The sequence below is a fragment of the Aquarana catesbeiana genome, linkage group LG04 (genome assembly GCF_042186555.1).
Source record: "Aquarana catesbeiana isolate 2022-GZ linkage group LG04, ASM4218655v1, whole genome shotgun sequence".
Taxonomy (NCBI): Eukaryota; Metazoa; Chordata; class Amphibia; order Anura; family Ranidae; genus Aquarana; species Aquarana catesbeiana.
Window position 1 is genome coordinate 620,448,002 of NC_133327.1, and position 18,265 is coordinate 620,466,266.

An 18,265-nucleotide genomic window follows, 5' to 3' on the forward strand; every position below is an offset into this window, starting at 1 on the left:
GTGCTTGCTGTAAGTGCAGTGGACAGTGCAGTGGACGATAAGCAAAATTAATTTTTTTTTTTTTAACAAATACAATAATTATGAAGCTAAATAACCATGTTCGTACATTTAAACTGTTTTACATATATCTTTATATATAATCCCATGCCCTATAACAATAACTTTGCTTTTCTTCTTCTCTTAGTTGTTATACGATTGCCATCGGGAACGGAACAGCATGCCGAGAAACCGAGCGCTACTTTGCTGACCTGATTCAGAGGAGATTTTTTGCACCCCTCAAGGTTGTCTACTGGTAAGAGTTTCCTAAATGTCCCCCATTTCTTTATTGTGTATGTGATTAGAGCATATGCCAACCTGCATTTGATAAGTTCAAATAAGATTTTCAAATCTGGGTATTTCTTTAACCACCTCAATACCGGCCACTTACACCCCCTTCCTGCCCAGGCCATTTTTCAGCTTTCTGCGCTGTCACACTTTGAATGACAATTGCGCGGTCATGCAATACTGTAACCATGTGACATTTTTATCATTTTCTTCACACAAATAGAGCTTTCTTTTTGGTGGTATTTAACTGGTTGCCGACCAGCCGCAGCATTTTCACTGCGGCAGAATGGCACGGCTGGGAGAAACAACGTTACCATATGTCGCTTCGCCTTTTGACCACTAGGGGGGCGCACGCCCGCGGCGTGTGCCTGGGCGATCGCTTGTGACAGCGAAAACCGGGATCTGTGTGTGTAAACACACAGATCACAATTCTCTCAGGGGAGAGGAGACAAATCGTGTGTTCATACTAAGTATGAACACCGATCTCTCTCTCCTCCTAGACAGTCCCATCCCCCCTACAGTTAGAACACACACAAGGGAACACCCCGTGATTGCCCCTAGTGTTAACTCCTTTCCTGCCAGTGACATTTATACAGTAATCAGTGCATTTTTATAGCACTGATTGCTGTATAATTGTCAATGGTCCCAAAAATGTGTCAAAAGTGTCCAATTTGTCCGCCGCAATATCGCAGTCTCGAACGCTGCCATTACTAGTAAAAAAAAAATTATAATAAAAATGCCATAAATCTATCCCCTATTTTGTAGACACTATACATTTTGCACAAACCAATCAAAAATATACGCTTATTGAGATTTTTTTTTTAACAAAAATATGTGGAAGAGTACATATCGGCCTAAACTTTTTTTTTTTAAATAAAATGTGGGATATTTATTATAGCAAAAAGTAAAAGATATTGTGTTTTTTTTTTTTTTTTTCAAAATTGTCGCTCTTCTTTTGTTTATAGCGCAAAAAAAAAAAAAACGCAGAGGTAATCAAATACCACCAAAAGAAAGCTCTATTTGTGGGGAAAAAAAAGATGTCAATTTTGTTTGGGTATAACTTGGCACGACCGCGCAATTATCAGTTAATGCGATGCAGTGCCGTATCACAAAAAATGGCCTGGTCATTGAGCAGCTAAATCTTCCCGGGGGTTAAGTGGTTAATTACTTCTGGGTTTTTTATTTTTTCCTAAAAAAAAAAAAGAACTGAAAATTTTGAACCCCGTCACAGCTAACCACAATAGTAAATACTGAATAAATTGATTTCCTTCAGTAAAACTGATTGCTTATACCAGTGAAATCTACTGGTGTAAGCAATCCTAATGTGTAAGAAAAAAAAAATCCTGCTAGTACAGTGCTATCTCACACCCACCTAACAACTGTCCCCGACCCACCCCCATCAAATCATTCCCCCCATCTATTACCTTTTGTACCACCACCCCCTCCCTTTAGAATGTAAGCTGTAGGAGCCAGGCCCTCCTGTCCCTTCTGTATTGAACTGTATTGTAATTGTGCTATCCCCCCTCTACATTGTAAAGCGTTGCGTAAACTGTTGGCGCTATAGAAATCATGTATAATAATAATAATAATTATGGTAACGCTGTATTGTTCTCGTCACAGTATTTAAAAAAAAAAAAAATTATATATTTTTTATTTTTTTTTTTTTTACATATTGTCACAAGTCAGTGTCCCTGATCACCGCCACACCAGTTATATGATGACACTGTACTGCACTGGTGACAGTATGTAAATGTTTTTCATTTTCCAAAACATTGTGATAAAAAATAATTAGATCTTCAAAAAACTTGCCATGCCTCTTACTAAATATCTTGGACTGTCTACTTTCCAAAAAGGGTCAATTGGAGGGTATTTTGTACTGTCAAGAAATGAGATAGGCCATCAGTACATCAGGATTGATCAAGTTTCAGATACAGTGCCTTGAAAAAGTTTTCATATCCATTGAAATTTTCCACATTTTGACATTTTTACCCTTCGGCCGCTAGCGGGGGTTAAAAGCACCCCGCTAGCGTCCGAAAAGCGCTGCTAAAGTGTTGGTAAAGCACCGCTTAAACTAGCGGCGCTTTACCGCCAGCAGTGTGAAAGCAGCCTTAGATACAAGTCTGTTATCAGGCATCCCCTGCAACATAAATGTCATTTTTTTGGTGCGTGCTTCCCAATAGGAAATCATGACTAAAGGGATGCAGACCCTGCAATTTCCTCATTAGAGCCCTGCAGGTGCACAATTGATAGTTATGAAACCACTTCCATTAGATTCACTTATCACATGAACACAGGCATTTCTTCGGAATAACAAAATAAGAATCTGCAACAAAGGTTGTTAAAATCCTTGTAATGTACATAGATCATCCAGAGGGGAATGTGTTTTTTTTTTTCCAGCAAAAGTGGAGTTACTCTTCAGGCAATGGGCCTACAGACAGCTATATATAGTACTGCTTTCTTAACAGGAAAGTGCCTTTGTTATTTTATTTACCCCCATGACCGAAGTCACTATAAAGGGTTCGTTCACCTTTTACAAAAATTGGAGAAGGTGAACTAACTTACAACTCCCTCTCCAGCCCTCCAGCCCTTCGCTGCATGTACCTTTTATATAATCTGTGTAATAGCAGACTGCTAACAATGGTGAATGCTCTTTGGTAAATGCTGACCAATGAGGTGGAGAAGGAAAAAGATGGATCTCGTATTGGGTACATTTTTTCCCTCCTTGGCTCGAAAAGCTTTGACACTTGAACAGGTATACAGCAACCTGAAGCACAACTTGCTTACTACTGACCCCTGCGCTCTGTGTTACTACTGACCTCTGAACACTAAGCATTACTTACTACTGAAACGCGTAAGCGCCTAGCACCTGACCCATGTGCAGGTGGCACACAGACCCTCACACATCAATGAGGATACCCCCGTAACTGGATGTGAATATTCTGATTGTCTCGATCGGATCTCGGACATCAGGTTGAGCCCTTGCGGTGAACGCTGACGTTGAGCGTCTCTTTGGATTGCCTAACCCATTAGGTATGAAACGCCAATACGTTTGAACCCTGCGACTCACCCTACACCTTGCTGGAGGAGACCCGGAAGCAACAGCTCATGTCCATAACAGGCTAATACGCCGCATGAACGTGTCCTCAACCCACACTAGTGCGGCTATCAGCAACTCTCCTGGGCTTTATCACCTCTCTATTGAAGACGCCAGACGGTGAGCTAAACTGTACCTTTACATATAGGAGGCATCTCATTAATGGCTATTCTCCGTCCATCTTCTATGTACTTAATGTGAGCTTGCCCGCCCCCCCCCCCCCCTTTCCCCTCTGAAGTTGCCATTTTTTACCAACCAACCAGGACACTCTTGCTTTTTACCTTGTCGGGTTTGACACACACATATGTCTAACTGGCTATTGGTTCACATCTGAAGGGACCCTCATCTATCATTAGCACTTGCACCTTACTCAAGAAGGACCGAAAGTCTATTATTCATGCAGCCACTCTGGCTTAGGAACTTTATAAAAATTGCACGGACCTGGGTCTTCAGTGACCTTTTTTGGATGAGTGTGAGTGCATGAATCCATGATGTATGTGTAATGTCTGTGGTGGCCACCAGCACACAATAGGACTTTTTTGCCCTATATTTTAAATATACATGGTTAGTGGATTATTGTTCTATTTAGCATTATGACACAATAAAGTTTTTTAGGTTCATAATAGTTTGTTCTTGAGTGGACCATCTTTTTTAAGGGGGCTTTCTCCTGCCCCCTTTCTTTTTCTCATTACTTACTACTGACCTCTGAACACTAAGCATTACTTACTACTGACCTCTACAATAGAAGGTTTTTTCCTCTTAAATGGGATTTTAGAGGGCGGAAGTCTCAAAGAATATATCAAAAAATATAAAAAAATATATGGTTTTATTATATCAAAAAGTTAAAAGCATGACACATATTAATGAAAAGCAACAATGAAAACAAAATGTATGCCAAAATTTACAAATAATGGTGATGCAAGACAGGTCGACAGAACTACATTTAACCCCACAGGAGCTGTTTCAGCAAAAAGAGCTAATTGACAGTGCAGGCCCGACGCGTTTCGAGGTTTTATAATGGTTGCAACCTCTTCTTCAGGGGCTGGAGGTGAGGTGTATATCTGTCATAATATTGCAAGATCAGCATCACATGGCATCCAGTTTAAGAGGGAGGGAGGGAAGAAAATGGTTAGCCACCGGGGTCCAGACCCGAATATCAGTGCCGCTACCACGAGACCAAACCCGTCAGCAGATCAGGACCGGACACAAAGGGCTTCACGTCCGTCAGCTGGTGACACCTCAGGTGTTTAGAGTTGTGAATTGTCTTGTCAGCTATTGGCGCATGAAGAGTGAGGTTATCTCTATGCTGGCTCCAAAAACGGATATCCGTCAAATGGTAACACCCCAGGTATTTGGGATTATAAGAGGTGTTGTAAACTAATGATACATAATGGGTAGTTAATCCCTGTGCTGGCTCACATACAGATGTTGTCTATGACGGCTGTTTGATCTCAAATGCCGTAATACACGAGGAAATAGCAATGGAGCGCCTATGGCCGGCGGCTTGAGAGATCACAGCAGCTGCACATTCGGTCCAGTGTCCTCTACACACTGGTAGGGACACCGGACCGAATGTGCAGCTGCTGTGATCTCTCAAGCCGCCGGCCATAGGCGCTCCATTGCTGTTTCCTCGTGTATTACGGCATTTGAGATCAAACAGCCGTCATAGACAACATCTGTATGTGAGCCAGCACAGGGATTAACTACCCATTATGTATCATTAGTTTACAACACCTCTTATAATCCCAAATACCTGGGGTGTTACCATTTGACGGATATCCGTTTTTGGAGCCAGCATAGAGATAACCTCACTCTTCATGCGCCAATATCTGACAAGACAATTCACAACTCTAAACACCTGAGGTGTCACCAGCTGATGGACGTGATGCCCTTTGTGTCCGGTCCTGATCTGCTGGCGGGTTTGGTCTCATGGTAGCGGCACTGATATTCGGGTCTGGACCCCGGTGGCTAACCATTTTCTTCCCTCCCTCCCTCTTAAACTGGATGCCATGTGATGCTGATCTTGCAATATTATGACAGATATACACCTCACCTCCAGCCCCTGAAGAAGAGGTCGCAACCATTATAAAACCTCGAAACGCGTTGGGCCTGCACTGTCAATTAGCTCCTTTTGCTAAAACAGCTCCTGTGGGGTTAAGTGTAGTTCTGTTGACCTGTCTTGCATACCTTTGTTGTATCACCATCATTTGTAAATTTTGGCATCCATTTTGTTTTCATTGTTGCTTTTCATTAATATGTGTAATGCTTTTAACTTTTTGATTTAATAAAACCATATATTTTTTATACTTTTTGATATATTCTTTGAGACTTCCGCCCTCTAAAATCCCATTTAAGAGGAAAAAACCTTCTATTGTATATGACTATAGGGATGCGGGCTGGTTGTCTCCTTCCATAAAGTCCTTGTCACCACCCTATGTTCTATACTACTGACCTCTGAACACTAAGCATTACTTACTACTGACCTCTACACTATGTGTTACAACTGAACCCTGCCCTCTACATAGTACTGACTTCCAAACTGTGGTACCTACTACTGACCCATGAACTCTGCTACTAGTGACTCTTGCACTCTGCATTTCTTACTATTGACCCCTAAACTCTGCATTACTTTTTACTGACCTTTGAAATTAGACTGCTACTTTATTGGCCACGCCCCCAGGTGTTCATTGGGTGGCACACCAGACCTAATTTTTCCTGTTGTTTCAAGGCATCCCTCCGAACTATGAATTTATGTCTTGGTGTCTCTTATTTTACGTTGAAGCTGTTTTATTAGGTTTATGGTGCCTCTTATTTTAAGTCTATTTTTTTGTATTCCTTGAATGTCTGCCTCTTGCGCCAAAAAGTCTGTGACTAATTGTTTGAGGGTGTGTGAAAAATAAGGGTGTGGTTTTGTGGAAGGGAGGAGCCAGGTGACCTCAGAGCTGAGGTCTGGAAGCTCAGCAGGACTTGCAGTGCTGTTACTTGAGGTGCTATTGGTCTATTCCCTATTGCTTCCTCCTCCTCCTCCTCCTCCTTATTCTTTTTCTTCTTCACCTTCCTTCTCCTCCTCTTCCTTTTCTCTTTTTCTTACTTTTTTTCCTCCTTTTTCTCCTCCTCCTTCTTCTCCTTCCTTCTCCTCCTCCTTCCCTTCCTTCCTTTCTTCCTTCCTTCCCTCCTTCCCTCCCTCCTTCCCTCGCTCCCTCCTTCCTTCCCTCCCTCCTTCCCTCCTTCCCTCCCTCCCTCCTTCCCTCCTTCCCTCCCTCCTTCCTTCCCTCCTTCCCTCCCTCCTTCCCTCCCTCCCTCCTTCCCTCCTTCCCTCCTTCCCTCCCTCCCTCCTTCCCTCCTTCCCTCCCTCCCTCCCTCCCTCCCTCCCTCCCTCCCTCCCTCCTTCCCTCCCTCCTTCCCTCCCTCCTTCCCTACCTCCCTCCCTCCTTTCCTTCCTTCCTTCCTTCCTTCCTTCCTTCCTTCCTTCCCTCCCTCCCTCCCTCCTTCCTTCCTTCCTTCCTTCCTTCCTTCCTTCCTTCCTTCCTTCCTTCCTTCCTTCCTTCCTTCCTTCCTTTCTTCCTTCCTTCCCTCATCCTCATCCTCATCCTCATCCTTCTCCTCCTCCCTCTTCCTCCCTCCTTCTGCCTTCTCCCTTCACCACCTCCTCCTTCACCCCCTCATTTTCCTCCTCCTTCCTTCACCCCCTCATTTTCCTCCTTCCTTCACCCCTTCATCCTTCTCCTTCCTTCTCCCCTTCATCCTTCTCCTTCCTTCACCCCCTCATTTTTCTCCTTCCCTCACCCCCTCATCCTCCTTCCTTCACCCCCTCATCCTCCTCCTTCCTTCACCCTCTCATCCTCCTCCTCCTTGCTTCTCCGCCTCCTTATTCTTCTCTTTCCTCTTCCTTCTTCCCCTTTCTTCTTCTCGTTCCTTCTTCTTCTCATTTTTATTCTTCCATATCCCTCTCCTCCTTATTCTCCTCCCTTTGGAGTGGCACAAGATGGCAGTTGTGCAGAGAACAATGATACAAATTTAAAAGGGCCAACACCGATTCAAGAGAAGCGCGTTTTCTTTTTCTGCCAATGGGAAAGCAATAATTGTGACAAGGGGTGGGGGCGGGGCTATATAGTGAATGTTAAGAACCCCTGTTCTAGAGGGATTCCACAGGTATAGTATATGCAGAGTTGCTTTGAGCTAAGCTGAAATAATGTGACTATGTATAAAATATCCATATCTGGAGTTCTCCTTTAAAATGTGGCTCAGCAAACAAAGATGTAAATGTCTTTCAGGTAAATCAATTCCTGTAAATATTTTCTAATCCAAGACATCTACACTTTACTGCTATATATTACTTGGATAACATCTCACCATATGGGCTGATTGATGTATACTGGGTGATTTTAGACATTGTACACATATTTTTGATATAGAGAGCTTGTGGATCCTAAAGAAGCACTGGATTTATGCGAACCGCGTTGGTACACTAGGCTCTACATTATGTTATTTGCAAACCTTTATATATATAATATGTGTGTGTGTGTGTGTGTGTGTGTGTGTGTGTGTGTGTGTGTGTGTGTGTGTGTATGTACACACACTATATTACCAAAAGTATTGGGAGGCACATAAACTTTAATGGCATCCCAGCCTTGGTCTGTAGAGTTCAATATTCAGTTGGCCCACCCTTTGCAGCTATGGTTTAGGAGTGTGTCTTTGGGGTGGAGGAACTTGACTGGCCTGATCTCAACCCAATAGAACACCTTTGAGATGAGTTAGAGCGGAGACTGCGAGCCAGGCCTTCTCATCCACATCAGTGCCTGACCTCACAAATGCGCTTCTGGAAGAATGGTCAAACATTCCCATAGACACACTCCTAAACCTTGTGGACAGCCTTCCCAGAAGAGTTGAAGCTATTATAGCTGCAAAGGGTGGGCCAACTCAATATTGAACCCTACGGACTAAGGCTGGGATGCCATTAAAGTTTATGTATGTAAAGGCAGGCGTCCCTATACTTTTGGTAATATAGTGTGTGTGTGTGTGTGTGTAATATATATATATATATATATATATATATATATATATATATATAGTACACACAGGTGCATCTCATAAATTAGAACATCATCAAAAAGATAATTTTTTTCAGTAATTCAATTCAAAAAGAGAAACATTTATATTTTAAATAGAGTAATATATTTCAAGAATTTCTTTCTTTTAACCACTTGCTTACTGGGCCCCTAAAACCCCTTCCTGCCTAGACCAATTTTCGGCTTTCATCGATCTCCCACTTTGAATGACAGTTGTGCGATCATGCAATGCTGTACCCAAATAAAATTTTTATATTTTTTTCACACAAATAGAGCTTTCTTTTGGTGGTATTTAATCACTGTTGGGTTTTTTATTTTTTGAAAAAAAAATGAAAAAAGACAGAAAAAAACAAAAAAAAAAAAAAAAAAAAAACAGTTTCATAGTTTGTTATAAAAACAGGTAATTTTTCTCCTTCATTGATATGCACTGATGGGCACTGATGGTTGGCACTAATGGGTGACACGGAAGGGCACTGATAGGCAGCACTGATGATCGGTGGCACTGATGATGAGGCACTGATGAGCATTGATTGGCAGTACTGGTGGGCACTGGTAGGTGGCACTGGTGGGAACTTATAGTTGACACTGGTGGCACAGATTAGGCAGCCGCAGCTCTGTGTGGGGGACCGATGTCCCTCTGACAGAAGCCGGTGATCGGCTTTTTTCCCCCTCGTGTTGATGGCGTGAGGGAAAAAAAAAGATTACTGATCTTCTGTTTATATCACGTGATTAGCTGTCATTGGCTGATAGCTGATCATGTGCATTTTATTTCCTTTTTTTCCTTATTTTTCCTTTTATATGATGATACACCAAACATCTCCCTACTCCAGGCTCCTTGATTGGGGACTCGAGGTTCTCTTTTTCCCTTTTGGCTATCTAGAAATTCCTTGTATATCGAGCGATTTCTGAACATGTAAAGTGCAGTGAGTGAACTCGCATTGCTCTGCATGCTGGTTGGTATTAAAAGTCTCTATTGAAGACTTAGTGAGTTTAAACTGTTCTATTTTCCTTTCCTCGGTGATTTACTCAGTGCATGGCCAGCCTAAACAGCCTCAGGATCTTTCCTTTACCTACATCGCTCTCTGCCATCTCATTATTTATTAATACTGCTCACTGCTAAGTCGGGTCAGAAGGTGGTCACATGTTACAGGGGCCTCTCCTTATTGGCCAACCTCCCCTATGATTGTTTTCTCACTAATCACACCGAAGATTTTTCACATGTTACAGACAGTTGTACCTTTTATTAAAACATCCCAGCAAAGCTTCATCCAGTCTGAAAAATTCCTACCATGATCCAATGTTTAATTTTATTCTGCTGGTATTGGTAATAAAATGTTCTAGTGTTCTTTCCGAGTCCAGCCATATCTGGAACATACAGGGTGTGGGAAAACTGCTCTTGCCAGTTCCTTAGGAAAGTGATTGTCCACTTAAATTTTATATAAATTGTGACAGACCCAGCCAGGGGCTTTTAGAGGGGACTGCAGGGTGGCCTCTTGCCTACTGACTATGGGCCCTGGCTTTTAACTACTTGCTGCCCGCGCTATAGCCAAAAGATGGCTACAGCGTGGGTCTTAATTGCCGGAAGGGCATCCATGGACATCCTCCCGAGCAAGCACTGTCTGCGCGACCCTGTGGCGCGCTTTGTGATCACCGAGTCTGAAACTCCGCTGATCACAGATCTGAGTAAGGGGCTGATCCCGGCCCCTTAACCCGTGATCAGCGGTCAGCCAATGATGGCTGATCATGTGATGTAAACAGAAGATCGGTAATCTGGAAAAAAATTAAATCTAGAAAAAAAAGCCAAGACCCGGCTTGTGTCAGAGGGACATCGGTCCGTCACGCTGAAAGCCGCAGCTGCATTTTCTGTGCCACCAGTGTCAGCTGCCAGTGACCACTGTGCCACCTACCAGTACCCACAGTGCCACCCGTCAATGCCCTCCAGTGCTGCCAATCAATGCCCATCAGTGCCTCATAATTAGTGCTGCCTATCAGTGTCACCTACCAGTGCCCATCAGTGCCCTTCAGTCCCGCCTCATCCGTGCCACCCATCGATGCCCATTAGTGCTGCCCATCAGTGACCATCAGTGCAGCCTCATCAGTGCACATCAGTGAAGGAGAAAAATTACCTGTTTTCAAAATTTTATATCAAACTATGAAAGTTTTTTTTTTTTTTTTTTTTTCAAAACTTTCGGTTCTTTTTTGTTTTATTTAGCAAAAAATAAAAAACCCAGCAGCAATTAAATACACAGACACTGGTAATCTAGGTCCTGGATCCATATTTAGGACCTCTATGCCCATAACCAGCAATGACTGCTTTAGATTGTGATACTCAAAGTAGATGTTAATATCATCAGCTCAAAGTCATCTGATTCTGCGGCATTCTGATATAATCTGTTTAACATGTTATGTGTTAAGTGTTTTTCTCCCATTGTTAATTAAGTCACCTATTGCTTCTGTCTGTCTGCTCATCTCTGTGTTTATACTTATGATAATGTGTAATGTACTTTGTTGTAGGCTTGTTGCCGGGCAGTCTGGTCACCTAGGCTGGTTTAAGTGGCTGGTTGTTAATTAGTTCATATTATTTAACCTTTTCATGACTAAGCCTATTTTTGACATTTGGTATTTACAAGTTAAAATCCGTATTTTTTGCTAGAAAATTACTTAGAGCCTCCAAACATTATATATATTTTTTTAGCAGAGAATCTAGAGAATAAAATGGCAATTGTTGGAATATTTTATGTCACACGGTATTTGTGCAGCAGTGTTTTAAACGCAACTTTTTGGGAAAAGGGACACTTTCATGAATTTAAAAAAAACAAAAAGTAAAATTAGCCCAATTTTTTTGTATAATGTGAAAGATGATGTTACGCTGAGTAAATAGATACCAAACATGTCACGTTTTATAATAGCATGCACTCGTGCGACAAACTATGGTATCTAAAAATCTCCATAGGTGCCACTTTAAATTTATTTTACAGTTACCAGGTTGGAGGTACAGAGGAGGTCTAGTGCTAGAATTATTGCTCTCGCTCTGACGATCGCGGCAATACCTCACATGTGTGATTTGAACACCGTTTACTTATGCGGGTGCAACTTCCGTATGACTTTTCTTTGCTGCGCGAGCACGCGGGGACAGGGGCGCTTTTAAAAAAAAAATTTTTTTTCTTATTTATTTTATTTATTTTTATATGAATAAATTGTGTTTTTTTTAAAAAAAAATGTAAACATCCCTTGTGACAGTAATAGGTGGTGACAGGTACTCTTTATGGAGAGATTGGGGGTCTATTGCACTTCAAAGTATTCAGATCACCGTTTTCGGCAATTCTGAATACTGTGTATTTTTTTAAAACCGGCGCCATTGGCAGCCGAGTAAACGGGAAGTGACGTCATGACGTCACTTCTGTGTTTACGATTAGAAGGCTGGAACAAAGCCGCTCACGGCTTCGTTCCAGACAGTCCCAGCCGCCAGAGGCGGCCGATTGGTCATCGGGAGGCCCGGTAAGAGTGGCGGCGGGAGGGGGCGCTCCTCCGGTATAACAGCCGAGGTATTATAACCCCGGAAAGCCGAGTACGCACATCTGCGTACGCTCGGCTGGAAGGGGTTAAATCACTGTCAGCTATTGGTTGCTAGAGGTGGATTAGCATACTGTTTTTGTTGGTTGTTCCTTAGCTGTGTTAATTACATTCCTGTATACAGTATACGATAATGAGATCAGGCTCACCTGATCTGGTGTACTATATATTCTGTGTGAGTTTCCAATAAAGAGAGTTCCAGTTTGCATCTAAGCTATTGTCAGCTAGTCTTGGTTGATCAGCTATAATACCTGGTTCCAGGCTGGAGGAAGCTCTATCTTGACGGAAGCACCCAAGCTGGTTGCTATATGGTTCCATCAGATAAATGATAGTGATATGAGTCTGAATTGGTTGAAATAATAAAAAAGCACCAATTGATGAAGGTATGTGTGGTTGTAAAGGTTGTTAAAATGCACAAAGGCAATATAAGGAGAGTATTATAAATATTAGAATGAAGACTATTTGTGGGGGGGGAAAGGACAAAAAGTTTATTTGGGTACACGACCGCGCAATTGTCAGTTAAAGTAAAAGTCAGTTAAAGTCGGTAGCGGCGGAGGCGATCAGGACCTGTCACTTCCTGGGTATGGAGACGAGTGAGGCTAAGATGGCCCCCACCCGTCTCCATACCATAGGAGGGCGGAAGCGACGTCATAACGTCAGCTCCGCCCATTTGTCTTAAAGTCGTATTTTTTTTTTTGTCATTTTTTCAAACGACAGTTTTTTGTTTTTTGTTTTTGCATTTAAGTCCAAATATGAGATCTGAGGACTTTTTGACCCCAGATCTCTTCTATTATAAGGGATGTTTACAGGAATAGGAATAAAAGTGATCCAATTTTTTTTTTTTAAACAGTGAAAAAATAAAGTAAAATAAATAAGAAAAAAAAAATTAAAACGGTGGTCAAACCACACATGCGGTAGAGCGAGAGCAATAATTCTAGCCCCAGACCTCCTCTGTAACGCAAAACATGCAACCTGTAGAATTTTTTAAACGTCGCCTATGGAGATTTTTAAGGGTAAAAGTTTGACGCCATTCCACGAGCGGGCGCAATTTTGAAGCATGACATGTTGGGTATCAATTTACTTGGTGTAACGTTATATTTCACACTATAAAAAAAAATTGGGCTAACTTTACTGTTGTCTTATTTTTTTTTGTATTCAAAAAAAGTGAATTTTTTTTAAAAAAAAGTGCGCTTATAAGACCGCTGCGCAAATACGGTGCAAAAAAAAGTATTGCATTGACTGCCATTTTATTCTGTAGGGTGTTAGAAAAAAAAAACCAATATGTAATGTTTGAGGGTTCTAAGTAATTTTCTTGCAAAAAAAACTGTTTTAAACATGTAAACACCTAAAATCCAAAAGGAGGCTAGTCCTTAAGTGGTTAAAAGCCCTTTTTAGTTAAATTTTTCTTTTCTTTCTTTTTTTTTTTTTTTTTGCTGCATTAATGCCCTTGGGAGAAATCTATTTAATAGTTTTATTTGCTCATCTGGTTTTACCATAAATTCAGCTTTGTTATCAATTCTCCCTTCTACCTATAGGGGTCACTGGTACTGGTATTTTGTCTAGGGTTGCACCGATACTAGTATCAGTATCTGTGCTGATACCGAGTATTTGCACAAGTATCAGTACTCGTGCAAATGCACGATACCTGAAACCGATACTTTCAGGCTCGGTTCTTTGAGCTGTCAGTGGGTCTCCCCTGTGTTAAAGAAGTCCGGTAATTGGAGCTGTCAAAAAAAAAAAAAAAAAAGAAGCCGGCAATGTTTATTAACAACATTGCTCAGCCCTAAAACACTAAAATAAAAAGAAACTTTGTTTCTTTTTGTATATTTCTGTTTCTTTATCTGCAGATCAAAGGGATGAACAAATGTTCCTGATTTAACCCTTTAATAACCCTTAATTGGCTCTAATCAGCCTTAATTAACTCCCTATTCTCCTCCATTTAATTATTATTTTCCTGCTTTTTTTCTTTTGTTCACGTCTATTTTATAAACGATAAACAAAACTTTTTTTTTATTTGCTTTGTTAGTGAATATTTTTACACATATATATATTAACATATATTTACACATTTCACATTGAAAAAGCGCCAAATTAAGAAAAAATAAATTTATTTCATTTGTAAATAACTTTTCAATGCTTTGTACCATTGCTGACAGCTGAAGTGTAAACAAAACAGTTGCGGTAGGTATCGGTAATCGGTATCGGAGAGTACTAAAAAAAAAAAAGTATCGGTACTCGTACTCATTGTAAAAAAATTGGTATCGTTTCATCCCTAATTTTGTCTTATGGAGAATAGAGCAGGGGGAGCTTCAACACACAATGGTGAGCAGGAAAAGAGTCAGCCCATCTAACTGTTAACATTTCGGAAACATACACTATAAGATACCATGGCATTGTCTCAACCCACCTTGCTCCACCTATCAGTAAATATTGCTTTCACATGGACTGACCCTTTAAAGGTTGCTCTGTCTGTGGCCAAGCTTTGTATACGATTTATTTTCAGTATAATTAATGTCTTCTGATTTTTATTTTTGCAGCATTACCAATAAAGCGGGGGCATCCATCTATAGCGTTAGTCCAGATGCTGCCAAGGAGATGCCAGATCTAGATCCCAATCTGAGGAGTGCAGGTATGGTTTCTTACTCTCCTAGAACTTGACCCTTCTTTATATGTAGGTGGCAATGCCTTAACCATATATGTGTGAAAGGCCACAGGGACCTCTTCCATCCTTGTCAAAGGGAGTGCTACCGTTCTGTCCTTTCATACAACATGACCTCCTTTAAATGTCAATATCTGGTTTATGTTACTGAGGAAGTGTGATACGTATATATTAACCACTTCAATATCGAGCACTTTGAGCCCCTTCCTGCCCAGGCCAATTTTCAGTTATCCGCGCTGTCAATTTTTGAATGACTATTGAGCGGTCATACAACATTGTACCCAAACAAAATATTTTATCTTTTTTTTGTTTTTGTTTGAGACAGCTAAAGCTTTCTTTTGGTGGTATTTAATCACCGCTGTTTTTATTTCTTATTTTTTGCTAAACAAATGAAAAAAGAACAAAAATTTTGAAAATAAAAAAGTTTTTCTTAGTTTCTGTTACAAAATTTTGTAAATAAGTAATTTTTCTCCTTCACTGATGTGCACTGATGAGGCTGCATTGATGGGCAGTGATGAGGAGGCACTAATACGCAGGCACTAATACGCAGCGCTGATTGGCACTTATAGGCAGCACTGATGGGCATTGATGGGCGGCACTGATGGGCGGCACTGATGGGCATTGATAGGCGGCACTGATAGGCACTGATGGGTGGCAGTAATAGGTGGCACTGATAGGCGGCACTGATGGCCTTTATGGGCACTGATAGGTAATGCTGGGTGGCACTGATAGGCGGCACTGATGGGCACTGATGGGCACTGATAGGCGGCACTGATGGGCACTGATAGGCGGCACTGATGGGCACTGATAGGCGGCACTGATGGGCACTGATAGGCGGCACTGATGGGCACTGATAGGCGGCACTGATGGGCACTGATAGGCGGCACTGATGGGCACTGATAGGCGGCACTGATGGGCACTGATAGGCGGCACTGATGGGCACTTATAGGCGGCACTGATGGGCACTGATAGGCGGCACTGATGGGCACTGATAGGCGGCACTGATGGGCACTGATAGGCGGCACTGATGGGCACTGATAGGCGGCACTGATGGGCACTGATAGGCGGCACTGATGGGCACTGATAGGCGGCACTGATGGGCACTGATAGGCGGCACTGATGGGCACTGATAGGCGGCACTGATGGGCGGCACAGATGGGCACTGATAGGCGGCACTGATGGGCACTGATAGGCGGCACTGATAGGTAGCACTAATGGCCTTTATGGGCACTGATAGGTAACACTGATGGGTGGCACTGATAGGCGCCACTGAGGAGGCACTAACAGGCATTACTGATGGGCACTGATTGGCATCACAGGTGGACATCACTGGTGGGCACTGGCAGGCATTACTGATGATCGGTGCACTGATTATCAGTGGAGAGCCGCTTACCGGTTTTCCTCTAATCACGCCCTGTAAGCGTGAGTAGAGGAATGCCGATAACCGGCACTTTCTATTTACACTGTGATACAAGAGCCTGCGTCATAGGCTCTTTACCATAATCGGAGATGCAGTGTTTCTGGGTGACACACCGCAATATATAATGTCCAGTCAGGACAATGGAGCCCCCCGCTGGCCGTCATTCTGCTATAGGCCAGGCCGGAAGATGTTAAGCAAGCCCTAGATGTGATTTTTTTTTTTTTTTCTCCTGCAAAACGATTGACAACTTGAATGTGCAGCTGCTATATGCACATTTGAGCATTACTTATGTAAAGGGATGTGTGCCCTGAATACAGAAAACATTTGTTCGGGGCATATGGTCCTGTAGTACCACTTAGATGTGCGCACAGCCAAAGTATATTTTTGCCTGTCATTGATTTTGACAGGCTGATGGCTGCAGGATGATCGCCTTCTGAAAATGTTAGGCCTGGCTGTCATGCTGGAGCTCCGCCTTCTATGAATCACTGACCAGACACATGTATAGAGAGAAGTCATTCTGACAGTTTTTTTTACAGCACACATGTTACAGGTCAGTGACCCAGAATTTATTAAAGCAAGACAAACCCTTTGTACTTAAGGACATGTGAAGAAGGGTTATACCCCCTGTTAGATTTGTTTTTTTTTTAGTTTTGGTTACAGAGAGGGTAGGCTTGTGCCCTGGTAATTACTCCTGTAATTTATTTTTGTCTGTGTCCTATTGGGGGGATTTCCCCTCATTCCCTGTCTCATAGCCAAAAAAGGAAGTAAGAGGAAATCCCTCCAAAATAAGGAAATGCCTGGTTGTCAGTGGGGTCATTGGAACTCCTGTCCCCAATTCTAAATCCCAATTACTTCCCTGCTGTGTTAGATGTCACCAACCTGCCCCCCCCACCCCACCCCACCCGTCCAGCATTGACAGGCCCCTCCCATAGCTGAAGATACAACAGAGGGCTTTGCAATGATGTGGGCATAAAACTAACGTAACAATAATGGCACCCCGTTTATGTTTAGGAAACCGTTTATGTATCCCTAGGACAAATATAATTTTTGCTGTAAAATTAGATAATTTGGGTAGAGTTTGTTTAGATACTTTAAAAACATTTCACACAAATAGAGTTTTATTTTGGTGATATCTAATCACCACTAGGTTTTTTATTTTTTGCTAAATAAATGAAAATGAAAGACCGAAAATTTTGAAAAAAAAAAGCAAAAAATGTTCATAGCAAACATGTAATTTTTCTCTTTCACTGATGACCACAGATACGTGGCACTAATAGGTGACGCTGATGGGCACTGAGAGGTGGCACTGATATGCTGCGCTGATGCGCACTAATAGGCTGCACTGATGAGGCGAGACGGCTAGGCAGAACTAATAGGCAGCACTGGTAGGTGACACTGATGAGGAGGCACTGGTAGGCACTGATTGGCAGCACAGGTGGGCACACATTGGCAGCACTGGTGGTAGCTGGTGGGACTGCATTGATGATCAGGACACTGATAATCACTGCCCTGATTATCAGTGTACATGTCCCCTTTAGAGAAGCCAGTTATTGGCTCTCTTCTCCGATCCTCATGCTGTCAGTGTGAGGAAAAGAATGCCAATAACCGGCATCTGTGATTGGACACAGCTGATCACATGGTAAAGGACCGCTGATTGGCTCTTCACCTCAGTATGGGATCAGCAGTGTCCTCCGGACACTGCCATCACAGAGCATGCCGGCCGCGCCCTGCAGTGGTAGCGATCACGGACAACAACATATGAAGGCGTCCCAGAACTAGACGACTGCGCTGTAGCTGTCATTCGTCTGTAGCGCAGTCAGACAAGTGGTTAAGGTGCTAAAAATGCATCTCAGGTCATATAATATAATACATTTGTACTTTATTACAAACTTTAAACAGATGTTTCAAAAATTATTAAAAAGGTGAATTTTGTTACAATTGCCATTTCAGAAACATCCTAAAATGCGGGTTTCCCTCGTTTATCTTGCCTCTAAATCACTAATGTCTTATTAAGGGAATGTCTGCAAACGCCACCAATATGTTTTAGCAGTGGTCATGGTTTTGCTCTCTATCCGAGTCCACTTCGTGTATAATGTATATAGACGATGTGTTCTCCAAGCGTTTCG

At 42.2% G+C, this 18,265-nt stretch overlaps 1 protein-coding gene and 1 pseudogene across 1 annotated transcript in view; one reads left to right on the forward strand and one right to left on the reverse strand.

The window, feature by feature from the left end:
- Nucleotides 1-18,265, forward strand: part of LOC141141294 (S1 RNA-binding domain-containing protein 1-like) — a 201,916-nt gene that overhangs the window by 100,137 nt on the left and 83,514 nt on the right. Inside the window, exons 15-16 of the mRNA XM_073628969.1 lie at nt 185-292; nt 14,598-14,694. Of these exons, the coding sequence (XP_073485070.1) occupies nt 185-292; nt 14,598-14,694 (205 nt within the window). The remainder of the gene's footprint in view (nt 1-184; nt 293-14,597; nt 14,695-18,265) is intronic.
- LOC141141642 (U6atac minor spliceosomal RNA) lies at nt 14,728-14,831 on the reverse strand (annotated as a pseudogene).